Source organism: Mixophyes fleayi, chromosome 3, assembly GCF_038048845.1.
Source record: "Mixophyes fleayi isolate aMixFle1 chromosome 3, aMixFle1.hap1, whole genome shotgun sequence".
Lineage (NCBI taxonomy): Eukaryota > Metazoa > Chordata > Amphibia > Anura > Limnodynastidae > Mixophyes > Mixophyes fleayi.
In genome coordinates, this window is record NC_134404.1 from 19,613,119 (window position 1) to 19,628,911 (window position 15,793).

Below are 15,793 nucleotides of genomic sequence, written 5' to 3' on the forward strand. Positions count from 1 at the left end.
ATGTATTACTATTGGTCCAGCTCTAGAGATGTCTTTTGAAGTGATTGGGCAGATTTGCTCATTAAGGGCCACTGGGCTCCCGCCTACAGGTAAGGTAAGAGGACCCTCCTAATTGCTACTTGGACAGCCCAGTTAGATTAGCGGGGGGCTTCTTAAAACTGCGCAACATGTCTTTAGGGTTATCCCTATTTGTACCCCATATTCTATAACCTCCGCCTCTTTTTATGCTAATGAGTTAAACGGGTGTGGTCTAACGGCGCGATAAAACATCACTTTCGTAGCGTATATGTAATATGTCATTTTCATAATGTTTTTCTGACTAAATCGGCTATCCATGTTACAAAAGTAGGAAAGGATCGTGGCCTACAGAGAACAGAAAATGGCTATAAAAACATTTATTTTCTTGAGAAAGCATGACGAAAAAAAAAAAAGGACATTTTTACATCCTAAATAAAGACTTTTTTAATAGAATATGGTGCACAATTGTATGGTCATTTTCATCCAAGACATTTCCAGATCCCACTGCTTTCATAGAACACCACACAATGCCTGGCTTGTCCAGGATGATAATGGATCCAGCCATAACTATGCGGAGAAGGTACAAAGCCAAAGGTGGTGTTGCCCATAGCAACCAATCATAGCCTCCAATCATTTATCAAGCACAATTTTGGAATTAACATCACAAATCTGATTGGTTGCTACGTTCAGGACCTCCTTTCTCCTTTGCACGCGTACGTACAGGGATATCTGCCGCGACATACTGAATGCGGACGAGAAGCTTGCATTCCATGGACAAGACATATGATTGGCGCAGCCTAATTTCTGCATTTCAGAGATACGAATCTAGGAACATGCAAATATTTTATTTTCGGGGGGTTCATCTCTATATTGGTGCACAATTCTAAAGAACGATGTATCTGCATTATATTCATATCAGGCTTTTGTACAGGATAAAAAGAAACGAAAAAAAAAAAGGATGGATTGTTGTATTGCCAGACCATTATCGACACAATCCTGTTTTATTACTTGTAACTCACGTTTACCTCTTTGCAGAAAGGAGTACGCCCCCAGCTTCCCCCCTCCATACACTACTCCTTCCTGGTTATCTCAGTACAGCGCATTTTCAGGATTTTTTATATAATATATTTATAATTTCGTAAAAATAGAAATCTGAAAAACATGTAAATTAGAACTCCGTGACTTCCGTACCGTTCCGTGTAATCAAATGTAACATCTCTGGAAGCTGCAGGTTTATTTTGTACAAAAGTATATCATTTTGTGTTTTTTTTTATTTTTGTTAGGAAAAAAAAATAATATAGAAATCACAGAGACTCAGACTTTGCTCCGTCCTAATCACTGACAGGTAATATTTTTTTTCTCTTGTTAAACTGTGGGTGAGGCTTAAACAAACAGTCTTTCTCCCAAGTCCCTGCAAATTGTTATTCAAAGTAAGAGAAAAAGGGGAGAAGGTAAGCAAGGTGCAGGCAGTATCTGGAAGGGAAATACTAGCCGACAGTTAAAAATATAAATGGTTTAAACTTCCTTTTTGGTGTGTGTATGTGTGTGTTTATATATATATTTGTTGTTTTTTTTATTTTTTTTGCTTTTACTCCAAATATAATGAAATATATTGCACTCGTACTCATTCCCCCTAACTACATGGGCAGATTATTATTATCACAGTAAGCTAGCAGTAAACTAGCTGTCCTGTTTAAGATTAAAACTGTCCCATTGCACCGAAGTTGTGCGACGCTTCTCCAACAGAGACCCAACGCATTTCGCATTATTCACTGTATACGTCTGTGCTCATCTTGTACGTTCGGTTATAAGGCTCCATTTCGTCTTTTGACTATCCTGAATATTGTATCGTAAAGCATCTTATTTGTATACTCTACAATAGCTACTGGTGAGCTTAAGGTGCCATCACCAATCTTCTTCAACTTTCGGGTCTGCTGAATCCCAAGACATGTATTTTTTTTACCAAGACAGCCTCTCATCTCGTCTCTCAAGAACCTGTAGAACCAGAGGACGTCAGGCAGAAACTTTTTTTTTTAAAAAAAGGCAACTCCAGAAATAAAGAAAAATGATTTAACTATGTATATGTAGTTCGTAAGGTCCTTGTGTTTTCTTAGTTATTTCTGAATGACTTCCTTGTCTTGAGGCATCGGTCTGCTTGGACCTGATGCGGCGCCTCTTGGCGATAGCTCTGCTTGAGGGATCGGCTGCTTATCAGGAGTTTTCCACCACCTGGTGTGGCAGGGTGACCGATGAGCCGTTGATAAAGGAGCCTTGTTTGTCCCGTCCCTTCATGAAAAAAGTGAGCAACTCGCCTTTTCCCTTAACGTAAATGGGACCTCTCCGGACGAAACGGAAGCCATATTCCTTGAGGATATCGTGTGTGTCTTCCACGACCTGCAAAACAAGGGGCAAACAGATGGTCGGGAATCTGTCTCCAGAGTTGGTGCGCTAAGATCCAGTTGCTATATATATTGTACAATAAATGTTGATGATGATGAAGATAACACTAATCTAATAAGATTGTGCTATGAGGACCAAGGAATAGAAGCTCTCAATTCCCATGAAGTGAGAGCTTCTATCCATACAAAGGAATTATACTATAAGTAAACCAGGGCGCTGAGAGTGTGTGGTAGGTATATAAGTATAGGCGATTATTACAGTAGGTCTGTATGTTTGACTCATATGAGAGGGTATGAATACCAATAGGAGCTATGGTAACACAATACAAGCTTATATCTATGGGAATGAAATCAAATAAAAAATAAATTACAATTAAAAATACTAAATAAAAAAAATAAATCACTATCACTTATTACATAGCAATGTCCGCCTGCCGAGTGCTTATAGCATGGGTACAGATTTCCGCTCTCATTGTATTCCCATAACCCCTACTGGTCTACTTATAACCTCTCATATAAACATACGGACACGCTCTAAATATCACATATACTTCATACCTCACTCCCTGAAGTCTATGGAAGTAAAACATGCAGCACGAAGGGAGAATCTTACATGTAATAATATAACTCAGCACATGTATGCAGCCGGTGTGCACAGTCCTTCGTCTGCCCTGTGAGCAGTACAATAACTACTGCATACGATACCTGAATATTTCCCATGACACCGGTGGATTCCATCCTGCTCGCCACGTTCACCGTATTCCCCCAGATGTCGTAGTGCGGTTTCCGGGCTCCGATCACACCGGCCAGGACCCCTCCTTTGTTCAGCCCTGAACAGATGGGACACTATTATTTATCTTCAAACGTTTATTACTAAAACTGACCGTGATCATTATATCATCGCATCACATCGACAGGCCTTGGCGGCAAGTAACAGGCCTTAGTCTTGAGTCTGGGTGTATTAACCTGTTAAAAAATTATCAGTGGGGACCTGGAAACCTACACCGATGGAAGCCATTCTGTGGGCTAAATCACCGACCATGCTGAGGTACTGCCTGACTAATATTCATGAGGTCTGACTAATATTCATGAGGTCTGTCTTATATTCTTGAGGCCTCTCTTATATTCATGAGCCCTGTCTTATATTCATGAGGTCTGTCTTATATTCTTGAGGCCTCTCTTATATTCTTGAGGCCTGTCTTATATTCATGAGGTCTGTCTAATATTCATGAGCCCTGTCATATTCATGAGGACTGTCTTATATTCTTGATGCCTCTCTTATATTCTTGAGGCCTGTCTTATATTCATGAGGTCTGTCTAATATTCATGAGCCCTGTCATATTCATGAGGACTGTCTTATATTCTTGATGCCTCTCTTATATTCTTGAGGCCTGTCTTATATTCATGAGGTCTGTCTAATATTCATGAGCCCTGTCATATTCATGAGGCCTGTCTTATATTCATGAGCCCTGTCTTATATTCATGAGCCCTGTCTTACATTCATGAGGACTGTCTTATATCCATGAGGTCTGTCTTATATTCTTGAGGCCTCTCTTATATTCTTGAGGCCTGTCTTATATTCATGAGGTCTGTCTAATATTCATGAGCCCTGTCTTATATCCATGAGGTCTGTCTTATATTCTTGATGCCTCTCTTATATTCATGAGCCCTGTCTTACATTCATGAGGACTGTCTTATATTCATGAGGTCTGTCTTATATTCATGAGGACTGTCTTATATTCATGAGGTCTGTCTTATATTCATGAGGTCTGTCTTATATTCATGAGGCCTGTCTTATATTCATGATGCCTGTCTTATATTCATGAGGTCTCTCTTATATTCATGAGGCCTGTCTTATATTCATGAGGCCTGTCTTATATTCATGAGGTCTGTCTTATATTCATGAGGCCTGTCTTATATTCATGAGCCCTGTCTTACATTCATGAGGCCTGTCTTATATTCATGAGGCCTGTCTTATATTCATGAGGTCTGTCTTATATTCATGAGGCCTGTCTTATATTCATGAGGTCTGTCTTATATTCATGAGGTCTGTCTTATATTCATGAGGTCTGTCTTACTATACACAGGGACACTGACCACAAAGTAATAAAACTGGCAGAATACACAAGGTTCAGGGGTCAGACGGGCCCGTTTGGGAACCAGCGGTCATTGTTTTCCATATTCCCATAAAGACCTTTATATCAGAGGATGCGCACTTGGCAGGAGGTGCGCTACGGCTCTGCGCTCAGCGTATATAGCCAGCGTTTACTCTCACGTCGGCATATCGCATGCGGTGTAAACACCAGGTTACTGTAACACTACCAAGGCTAGGCCGCAGACAACACGACCGCGTCTGTGTACCGGTCAATCTGAAAGCGCAAACGTGCATTAAACACTTTACAATAACTCCCCTGTGCACGAGGCCTTTATATTGTCTAACTCATCAACACAGCTTCAGCAGCTAATTAGTTGTGCACGTTATTTAAACTGTACCATAGACTTTTACCATACAACCCATTAAAGATTCAGATTTATAGTAATAATTTGTTATTGTTCCGGCTTCCTGTATAACTGCCCGTCATCCATGGATATATGTAAGATATATTACTGAGCGGCACTCACCTATCCGCAGCATGAAGTTGTTAAACGACTGGTAGTTAATATTCATCAGTGTCACCTTCATTGCCAGGGCAAAGTCCGCCAGATCGGCCAGATGCTGCCAGCGCTCTTTATCTGAGATCTCCTCCTTCTGCCGAAAAACAGTCAGACATGAACCAGGTCTGATAAACCAATCCTGAACCTCATAGTCCCAGGAGACACACACCACTCCCCATGATACAATGGTCACATCCACCCAGAAGGCAGATATCTAAGATAAACCTACTGGGGCTCAGCCAGAACTACAAATCCCAGCATGCCTTGCCAGCCAAACCCATTGGCACAGTGTCCCGTGGGACCCTCTGCCCCAGCTATCTAGACAAACGTGTGTGTTTTTTAGGAAATCGAGAACAAATTTGAACCCAGTTCTGATTTGCCATCTACCCAGAGGTGACCGATCAGGAGGAGGGAGTGGGGCTAAGTTCAGGGACAGTTCCCTATATTATATTGTTGGTGGAAGGGTCCAGATTGCCCTGTACGACCAGGCTTGATGTCAATCACAACACAATGCCATGTCAATATATTATGATTTATATACTAATATGCAGCCATTCCCTTACACACATTGTCAAGAGCTCCGACTTCCAGGAAACATATAGGTGTAGTTTTGGTGGAACTGGGAGTGGTTTGTGTGGGTGAGGGGAGTGGATTATTTTGTCCTGAATTTCCGATCGGGAACGCCGGCAGACATGTGGACATATAAGTACCTGTTTGTCCCAGCGTGTATTTTGTTATACACATATTGTCACTTGCACTCACAATAGTGAGTCTTGCCTGCATCAAGATGGTGGATACAGGGGTAACTTCCTTTTCAGCTAGGGGAAGCAAACTCATGCCCCACCCCCCCCCATTACATCACAGAATAGCCCCATTGAGCCCAGAGTTGCATTAAATAAATAAGGGGGTTAAATGGAAAACTGGGAAAAACTCAAATGCTTTGTTCCAGTCTAACGCGATGGGTTCAAATAGTCTTGGTTCAAGAAAATGGTCTGCCTTTGGCCCTGGCCTGCTTGTGAAGTGGGAGGAGCCAAAAATCTGGTGTGAGTATACTGTACATGCTTTGGGGCAATGTCTTTTCCTCTTTCTGTTACCTCGGACCAAGAGATGAAAGGATGTGGCTTCTGCACTGACAAATGCCCCCAAGGGCCGGGGGGTAAGAAGCCCTGCGCTGTTCCATTTATCTGCTTTATATCATTTAATACAAGAAAGTGAATAGGGAACGCCGGATTTTCATTGATGCTCCGTACCTTGATAATGTTGTATCCATTTGCGTTGGGGTCCGGCGTCACCCCGGACGCGGCCATGTAGGTGCTGCCAATGGTTTTAATCTTTGTGATACACCGGAACTGCGGCTCGTCTAACAGCTGGGAAACAAAGAGACACAACACAATCACCGTTTGTTATCTGGAAGAAATCCTTAGTTATTAGTGCGTGTTAATCTAGAATAATGACGCTGAGACAAACAAACAAACAAGGGCAGTTATTTTAGTAGATTTGATGTAGAGTTTAAGGTGTTTGAAAGCTGCAGGGCCACCTGGAGCATTATGGCTCCGCCCCCATCCCAGGATCCTCCGGGGCTGAAAACCAAGGCTGTGTGATGCCTTGGAAAGCTGGGGGAGTAACTTTGTAACGTTGTGGCTCCTGATTGGTCCTTACACTCACACCCCCCTTCTGTAGCCATCTTTAAGTGGTGAACGAAAATTCGGAACCTCAGCTTTAACATGTTCTAAGTACTATTGTTTTGTATTATATCTTTCAGCGAATAAAGTAAATACAACTTAATTTTGCTCATCGTTTCTAACACTTTTTTCGCCATTTGACCACGTTGCACCACGATTCACCTTCCTCAGGCTCCAGATTACCTGACCCACCTCACTGATGGTGGAGATACTTTAGAATGGGACGGAATCCCGCTAGATAGAGTTTTCAAATATGATAAAACATATTCTTTGTTGTGTCTGAGTAAATATCCCCAATAAAGGTTAAATCCTGAGACACGGAAGCTTCTCTTTTATACTTTGGACATTCACTGTGTAAAACAAATTGATTACAGATAGTCACTAACTTACCGCGTCGAAGTCTGAGATGATCTCGTTGAGGAACCTCAGGCACTCTATGCCACCGTTGTTAATGCTTTCTTCTGTGTAAAAGTCTGAGAAGTTGGGGATGGAAGCAAACATCACCCCGATCTCATCGTACGACTGACTGTACAGCTCCTGGGAGACGAGAGAGGGAATATAGATCACCCGGTAAATCACCAACACCAGCATCCACCGTGCATAGAGGGGAAGGGACGGTTATTTCTATGGTAACGGAAAAAATTTAGGGGAATTGTACACAACTGGAGGAAGCCGAAAGTAGAGGTAAGTTGTCCTTAGAATATGTACTTCATATTCTATAAATATATCTCCGCTAGAGGACAGAGATATAAGTCCTAGAGGAATTTAGGGGCCAGAGATTTCAAATAGTCTACTAACAGGAGGCGTGAGTTAATCTGGCACCTGATTGGCTGTGCACCTGTCCAATCAGGCTTCACATTAATTCCCATGTTCTATTTCATAAAACTGGGTGAGACGGCAGTGAGTTATCCAGGCTTTAAGTCAGTCTGCTCCTCTGAGTTACAAACTGAGCTGTCCGGTGCTGATTCTCAGGTCATGGTGGATAGCAAGGAAGGAAATTGTGTCATAAACGGAAGAGAGGTTTTCTCCAAATAAATAACTCTTTTAACATAAAAAAAAGGTGCAAAACAATAGAGAAATTTGCAACTGTGGATTTCTTTAAATTGAATTCGTTCAAATATCACTTACAGTTCTATTTAGGTAGAATAGCTAAGATTAAACAGATTACTACGTTAAAATGTATCTTTAAAAAGATTTTTAATGCTGTCACCTTTTCCCATTGACTATGACTAATAAAGTTTATAACGATAGAATATTTTTACAATACTGACTGTCTCGGTGCTTTTTGAAGATGTGTTTTATGTTTAACATTACACAACATTCATGTTTAACTTGAAGCCATTTTAGTTTAGTGTACTCTGGTAGAATATCTCCTTAGATTTACATCACTTGCTGAAAAATATTATTTAAAAGAGCCACAACAGCTGTGTATTACTGAGATTTATAAACCACATGAAATAACTGGGGTGTTTATACGTAACTAAATATTTCCACCATTGTCATGTTAGGGGAGAAGGGCTTTTCTAACAGAGCAGACACAGAGTGACTGACAGTTTTGCGAACTTGCTTTATATACACTGTGTAGATTAGTTGATGCACACGCAGGGGCGGGCCAGTGATGTCACAGTAACTCAAACGACTGCATTCTCAGCTCTGTTTTACCTGTATTAGATCCCATCAGGACACTGTATTATATCTAAGCATCATAATTTTGATCCTTTAATAACTTTGGAGAGATTTACGAAGACAATGTCAGAGAAGAGAGCTACTGGACGCTCTGGCAATCTATAGGCGCTGAAGCTGCGGTTGTGGATCTCTCCACTACCTAACTAACCTGTCTTCTCCTCTCACCTCATCTCTCTTCTTGGATCCCAGGAAGTGACGGGCCACGTGTTCTGGGAGCATGTTAGTGACCAAAGCCTCATTCCAGCGCCTCATGTCATACACCTTCTCCTTCTGATCATGGACGTCAATCTTCCACAGGAATAAGGTCCTGGCCAACTTCTCCACCTAGAAGAGACATCGGTTAGACTCTAGCATGGACATCACTAGTTTACACCATCAGAATCCCGAACTAGCTTCTTGGGAAAATTGCTCGACGGTCAGGCCGCAATTTAACATCTTTACTTATTTAAATCTCCTTTTTTTTACCTATCAACCACCTCAGTACCCTAATGCTAATCTGGACTATGGTTTATGTTGAGTTGACGTTTTGATGGCTGACAAAAATATAAGCAGGGTTTACAACGCCAGTAGATTGCAAGCTCTTTAGAGCAAGGCGCTCCTCACTCTTGATACGTCTCTATGTTTGTGCTATTGCTACAATTACGTCATTGTCATAGTCCTCTGTATGTATTACCGGCTTTGTACAGATCTCCTGGAGATGTTGGTAATCTATAAACTATAAAATAATGATAGAGTTACTATTACTGTGCGTAATTTTCGTACAAGCAAAACATTGTTTCCGTTCTTGTCAAAACCTTCTAGGGGCCACTTATTAGATCTGTGGAAGGGAGAAAGCAGGAAGCCTATTTCACAGAACGTGACCTGCCCCAACGCCTGTCCTGGTATCCGTATCTCAGGATAAATAACTGAGGGGCCTATCGATAGATAGTTTAACGAGTGTGATACATATGTTCAACATTTATATGGTCAACACCATAATATAGACAGGGTTGGAAATTCAACAATAAAGACATTTACAATATTATTAGGTGGACAACTGAAATGTTGACAGTATTATTTGGTCAACAATTGTAATGTAGACAGTATTATTAGGTGGACAATTGAAATGTAGACAGTATTATTTGGTGGACTTGGAATGTAGACAGTATTATTAGGTGGACAATTGAAATGTAGACAGTATTATTTGGTGGTCGATTGAAATGTAGACATTATTATGTGGACAATTGGAATGTAGACAGTATTATTAGGTCGACAGTTGAAGTGTAGACAGTATTATTAGGTGGACAATTGAAATGTAGACAGTATTATTTGGTGGACAATTGGAATGTAGACAGTACTATTAGGTGGACAATTGAAATGTAGACAGCATTACTTGGTGGACAATTGAAATATAGACATTATTATGTGGACAATTGGAATGCATACAGAATTATTTGGTCAACAATTGTAATGTAGACAGTATTATTAGGTCGACAATTGAAATGTAGACAGTATTATTTGGTGGACAATTGGAATGTAGACAGTATTATTAGGTGGACAATTGAAATGTAGACAGTATTATTTGGTGGTCGATTGAAATGTAGACATTATTATGTGGACAATTGGAATGTAGACAGTATTATTAGGTCGACAGTTGAAGTGTAGACAGTATTATTAGGTGGACAATTGAAATGTAGACAGTATTATTTGGTGGACAACTGGAATGTAGACAGTACTATTAGGTGGACAATTGAAATGTAGACAGCATTACTTGGTGGACAATTGAAATGTAGACAGTATTATTAGGTGAACAATTGGAATGCATACAGTATTATTAGGTCAACATTTGAAGTGTAGACAGTATTATTTGGTGAACAATTGGAATGTAGACAGTATTATTAGGTGGACAATTGAAATGTAGACAGTATTATTTGGTGGTCGATTGAAATGTAGACATTATTATGTGGACAATTGGAATGTAGACAGTATTATTAGGTCGACAGTTGAAGTGTAGACAGTATTATTAGGTGGACAATTGAAATGTAGACAGTATTATTTGGTGGACAACTGGAATGTAGACAGTACTATTAGGTGGACAATTGAAATGTAGACAGCATTACTTGGTGGACAATTGAAATGTAGACATTATTATGTGGACAATTGGAATGCATACAGTATTATTAGGTCGACATTTGAAGTGTAGACAGTATTATTTGGTGAACAATTGGAATGTAGACAGTATTATTAGGTGGACAATTGAAATGTAGACAGTATTATTTGGTGGACGATTGAAATGTAGACAGTATTATTTGGTGGACAATTGAAATGTAGACAGTATTATTTGGTGGACTTGGAATGTAGACAGTATTATTAGGTGGACAATTGAAATGTAGACAGTATTATTTGGTGGTCGATTGAAATGTAGACATTATTATGTGGACAATTGGAATGTAGACAGTATTATTAGGTCGACAGTTGAAGTGTAGACAGTATTATTAGGTGGACAATTGAAATGTAGACAGTATTATTTGGTGGACAATTAGAATGTAAACAGTACTATTAGGTGGACAATTGAAATGTAGACAGCATTACTTGGTGGACAGTTGAAATGTAGACATTATTATGTGGACAATTGGAATGCATACAGAATTATTTGGTCAACAATTGTAATGTAGACAGTATTATTAGGTCGACAATTGAAATGTAGACAGTATTATTTGGTGGACAATTGGAATGTAGACAGTATTATTAGGTGGACAATTGAAATGTAGACAGTATTATTTGGTGGTCGATTGAAATGTAGACATTATTATGTGGACAATTGGAATGTAGACAGTATTATTAGGTCGACAGTTGAAGTGTAGACAGTATTATTAGGTGGACAATTGAAATGTAGACAGTATTATTTGGTGGACAACTGGAATGTAGACAGTACTATTAGGTGGACAATTGAAATGTAGACAGCATTACTTGGTGGACAATTGAAATGTAGACATTATTATGTGGACAATTGGAATGCATACAGTATTATTAGGTCGACATTTGAAGTGTAGACAGTATTATTAGGTGGACAATTGAAATGTAGACAGTATTATTTGGTGGACAACTGGAATGTAGACAGTACTATTAGGTGGACAATTGAAATGTAGACAGCATTACTTGGTGGACAATTGAAATGTAGACATTATTATGTGGACAATTGGAATGCATACAGTATTATTAGGTCGACATTTGAAGTGTAGACAGTATTATTTGGTGAACAATTGGAATGTAGACAGTATTATTAGGTGGACAATTGAAATGTAGACAGTATTATTTGGTGGACGATTGAAATGTAGACAGTATTATTAGGTCGACAGTGAAGTGTTCCCTTTTTTTATGTATTTTTGCCGGCATGCTGGTCAATTGCAGTCACTTGTTTTCGAACGTTAGAAATGTTAAATCTGTAGCAGTCCTTTGTACAGCATTACCAGGACCGAGGATTAAGGGTTCAGGCCACCCTAGGCTAGTACGCTTGTAGCGCCCCCTCTCACCTTCCATGACAGTCTACAGGTAAAAAACTAAATTGTTCTGCATCTAAAATCCAGCTTCCTTCGCCCCACCAATGTCCATGTACCCAGTGTGTTCGAAACTCAGCTCCACTTGGCTTTTTAAAAGGGTCACAGCAATCTTAGTCACTCATTTTGTTTCATTAAAATCAGAACTGTATAGCGGAACGATGGCATGAATGAACACTGAGGAGGGGGGAGGGGCTGTCACGCCTGCTCCCCTCATCGTCCTTGTCTCCTACTTGCTTATCCACAAGCGCTTGCCCAAAGATGAATGTGTCTTCAGCCTCTACCATGGGAATACGTCAAGATTAAAACCTTACTACATTTTTCATGTTTTCTTTTTACTTTGGAGAACAACTATTCTCTTATATTTTCCGTTTATACCTCTCCCTCTCACAATTTTGCACTCTCACCCCCCCAAAAAGCCTTATGCCCTAGGCCACAGCCTAGTCAGCCTATTGGGTAATCAGGACCTGAGCGTTACAACAACCTGGGCTGTTGCGGAACTATCATTGATGCAGCAGGTGCAGTGCAAGGGGCCCATGGAGATAAAGGGGCCCGCTGCAGAGAGTCGGGGGGCCCTGGTTCCCTCCTCCTTGCCTCCCTCCTCCGGGGCCCACAGCTCGCTGGTTCCGCCTCTGAGCCTGGGCTACATTTGATTACAGTAGAATGGAAAGAAATAAACTTACGTGTCGGGCAAAGTAGTAGAAGCTCAACATCATGATAAAGATCATCACGGTCATGGAGTACTTAGAAGGAACCAGGAAAGCCCTACAGTGATACAACGAGAGAGTTAAAACCTCCAGGTGTACAGTCATTGTATGATCTGATCTTAGCCTACATAAAACAGGTTCTCACATCCAATTACACTTATAGTTTCATAAAACAATTTGCAGCTAAAAGTCAGCGATCAAATCGTTTCAAAATGTAATATTTGGAACATTTTGCAAACACAAAATGACTGACCCCACCCATGAGACTAAGGGGTTTATTTACTAAACTGCGGGTTTTAAAAAGTGGATATGTTGCCTATAGCAACCAATCAGATTCTAGTTATCATTTTGTAGAATGCACTAAATAAATGATAACTAGAATCTGATTGGTTGCTATAGGCAACATCTCTACTCTTTCAAACCCGCAGCTTAGTAAATTTAGCCCTAAGTCGGTGTTGCCGACCATCGGAAAGTTTACTCACAGCCTTTAAATAAAACAACAACATTTCCACTCGTCAGTAAGAAAAGAACTGGTCAGTAAAAAAAAAAGATTATTTTGAAATAGTTTAGGGTTATAACCCCTTTGTTTTAAATCCCGGAGTCCAATTGTGTTGTACATGCTGCTGCCAGTTATGTACACATTAAGATACAGCGGAATGTGTCAGTAAAGACTAATAGCTGTCAGTAATTATTTGTAAAATTGTCCGTGAAAAGGTGAATATAATTTCAGGGTAATTAAGTCTTATTTATTTTCATGGTTATAATCAGAATATATATTATTTCAATTGTTAAAATTATCTGTCATTAAAGGCTTATCATTCGAAATAATCGGTTTTGGAGGAAGTGGTTTATTTTATGTGGAAATGTTTTATATGATTTGTGTGCTTGCTTACGTTGTCTATATGTAACTTATCTTATTACAATCACCCCATGAATGATACACGTCTAGAAGAGGTCAGAGCACACGCACAGTGGACACAGTGACGGTAAGAGACTCACACGTAGGTATTGAAACGTTTTCTGTCGTAATCATCGAAAATCGGCTTCCAGGCGTAAATGTTGACCACTCCGACGGACGCGGTGATCATCAGCATCAAGGTCAGCTTCACCATGTGGCTCACCTGGACCAGCATGATGGTGGCGATGAGGGCTAGGACGGCGATGTAGCTGTAGTATTTGGGGTTGTCCACGCAGCCCCAGGTGTCGTTTGGCGAGGTGCTGTTGTAGGAGGTGGAGTAGTACTGCAGGCAGCTGAGCTGTGGGAAGATAGAGGGACGATGGTAAGCGCCATTCTCAGGTTTATCTTATCCTGTTCTGTATCCTCAGCGCCACCCCCCAGACTTCTCTTAATGACCGCAAAACGTAAACTGTGATACATTGTTGCTGGATCCCTACATTTACACCAGTGACATTGTATGACGCTAGTGCCCCCCTCCTGCACCTGGATAACCCCCCTACTTAGTCCCCGAGTTCTCTCCCTTATTGTCATATATCCAGTATTACTATATAACTATTATCATGCCGTAGTGGTATCACATTACAGATCATCCACAATAGAACAAATGATTATGAATTAAATAGATATCTCAGATGTTTGGGAAGGGGAGGAAGAGGGGTCGGCTGATTTAATTTCTCCTTCCCCCCATATTCCTAGATTATTCCTTAAAGCCCAATAATCCATATCATCCAGAGAGATGATATTATCTAAGAGCTAATTGCTGATTCATGTCGGCCGATATTCCCGATTGGATAACTGGGTGAATTTATGTCACACCATCAATCTGTAGAAAATACACCCTGATTCACCCAAACCACACCCTGATCTCTATAAACCATATCCTGATCAGTACAAACCACATCATGATTCACCAAAACCGCATCCTGATCCATACAAACCACATCTCGATTCACCAAAACCGCACCCTGATCCCTACAAACCACACCCTGATCCCTACAAACCACACCCTGATCCCTACAAACCATACCCCGATCAGTACAAACCACATCATGATTCACCAAAACCGCATCCTGATCCATACAAACCACATCTCGATTCACCAATACCGCACCCTGATCCCTACAAACCACACCCTGATCCCTACAAACCACACCCTGATCCCTACAAACCATACCCCGATCCGTACAAACCACATCATGATTCACCAAAACCGCACCCTGATCCGTACAAACCATACTCCGATCCGTACAAACCACATCATGATTCACCAAAACCGCACCCTGATCCCTACAAACCCCACCCTGATCCCTACAAACCACACCCTGATCCCTACAAACCACACCCTGACTCACCAAAACCGCACCCTGATCCCTACAAACTACACCCTGATCCCTACAAACCATACCTCGATCCGTAGAAACCACATCATGATTCACCAAAACTGCATCCTGATCCGTAAAAACCACATCTCGATTCACCAAAACTGCAACATGATCCCTACAAACCCCACCCTGATCCCTACAAACCATACCCCGATCCGTACACACCACAGCAAGATTCACCAAAACCGCACCCTGATCCTCACAAACCACACCCTGATCCCTACAAACTACACACTGATCCCTACAAACCACACCCTGAGTCACCTGAACCACACCATGATTCACCAAAACCACGCCCTGATCTGTACAAGCTACACCCTGAGTCATCCGAACTGCACCATGATTCACCAGAACCGCAGCCTGATCCGTATAAACCACATTGTAATCCGTACAGACTACACCCGACTCACTCAAACCAACCCAGATTCCCACACCCTGATCCATTTAAGCCACACCCCAAATCACCCAATCCACACCCTGATTTAATCAAACCACACGGCACCCAGATTTTCATAACCATTAACCGATCCTTGCAAGCCACAATCTCTATTTGTACAATCCACACCCTAATCCATACAACTCACACAATCTGTACAAACTACACCTCAATTCAGCCAAACCATTCCCCAATTCACCCAAACCACACCCTGATCTGTAACGCTCCCATCGTTACTACAGTATTTTGCATCCCATAATGGTAGGCAAGGTCACCGAGAGGGCAGTGTAGGAGAGAGGCCTGGTAATGTGGACAGCCGTGTCACTGGGTAGGC

The 15,793-nt window shown here is 41.0% G+C and overlaps 1 protein-coding gene across 2 annotated transcripts in view; it reads right to left on the reverse strand.

Moving 5' to 3' along the window:
- Positions 1-447: 447 nt before the first annotated feature.
- ADCY3 (adenylate cyclase 3) overlaps positions 448-15,793 on the reverse strand; it is a 96,882-nt gene continuing 81,536 nt past the window's right edge. For both annotated transcript variants that reach the window (XM_075201173.1, XM_075201172.1), the window contains exons 13-20: positions 13,683-13,939; positions 12,660-12,741; positions 8,606-8,764; positions 7,145-7,291; positions 6,323-6,439; positions 5,040-5,166; positions 3,123-3,247; positions 448-2,412 (exon numbers count right to left, since the gene is read on the reverse strand). In XM_075201173.1, coding sequence (XP_075057274.1) covers positions 2,230-2,412; positions 3,123-3,247; positions 5,040-5,166; positions 6,323-6,439; positions 7,145-7,291; positions 8,606-8,764; positions 12,660-12,741; positions 13,683-13,939 — 1,197 coding nt within the window. In that variant the 3' untranslated portion in view covers positions 448-2,229. The remainder of the gene's footprint in view (positions 2,413-3,122; positions 3,248-5,039; positions 5,167-6,322; positions 6,440-7,144; positions 7,292-8,605; positions 8,765-12,659; positions 12,742-13,682; positions 13,940-15,793) is intronic.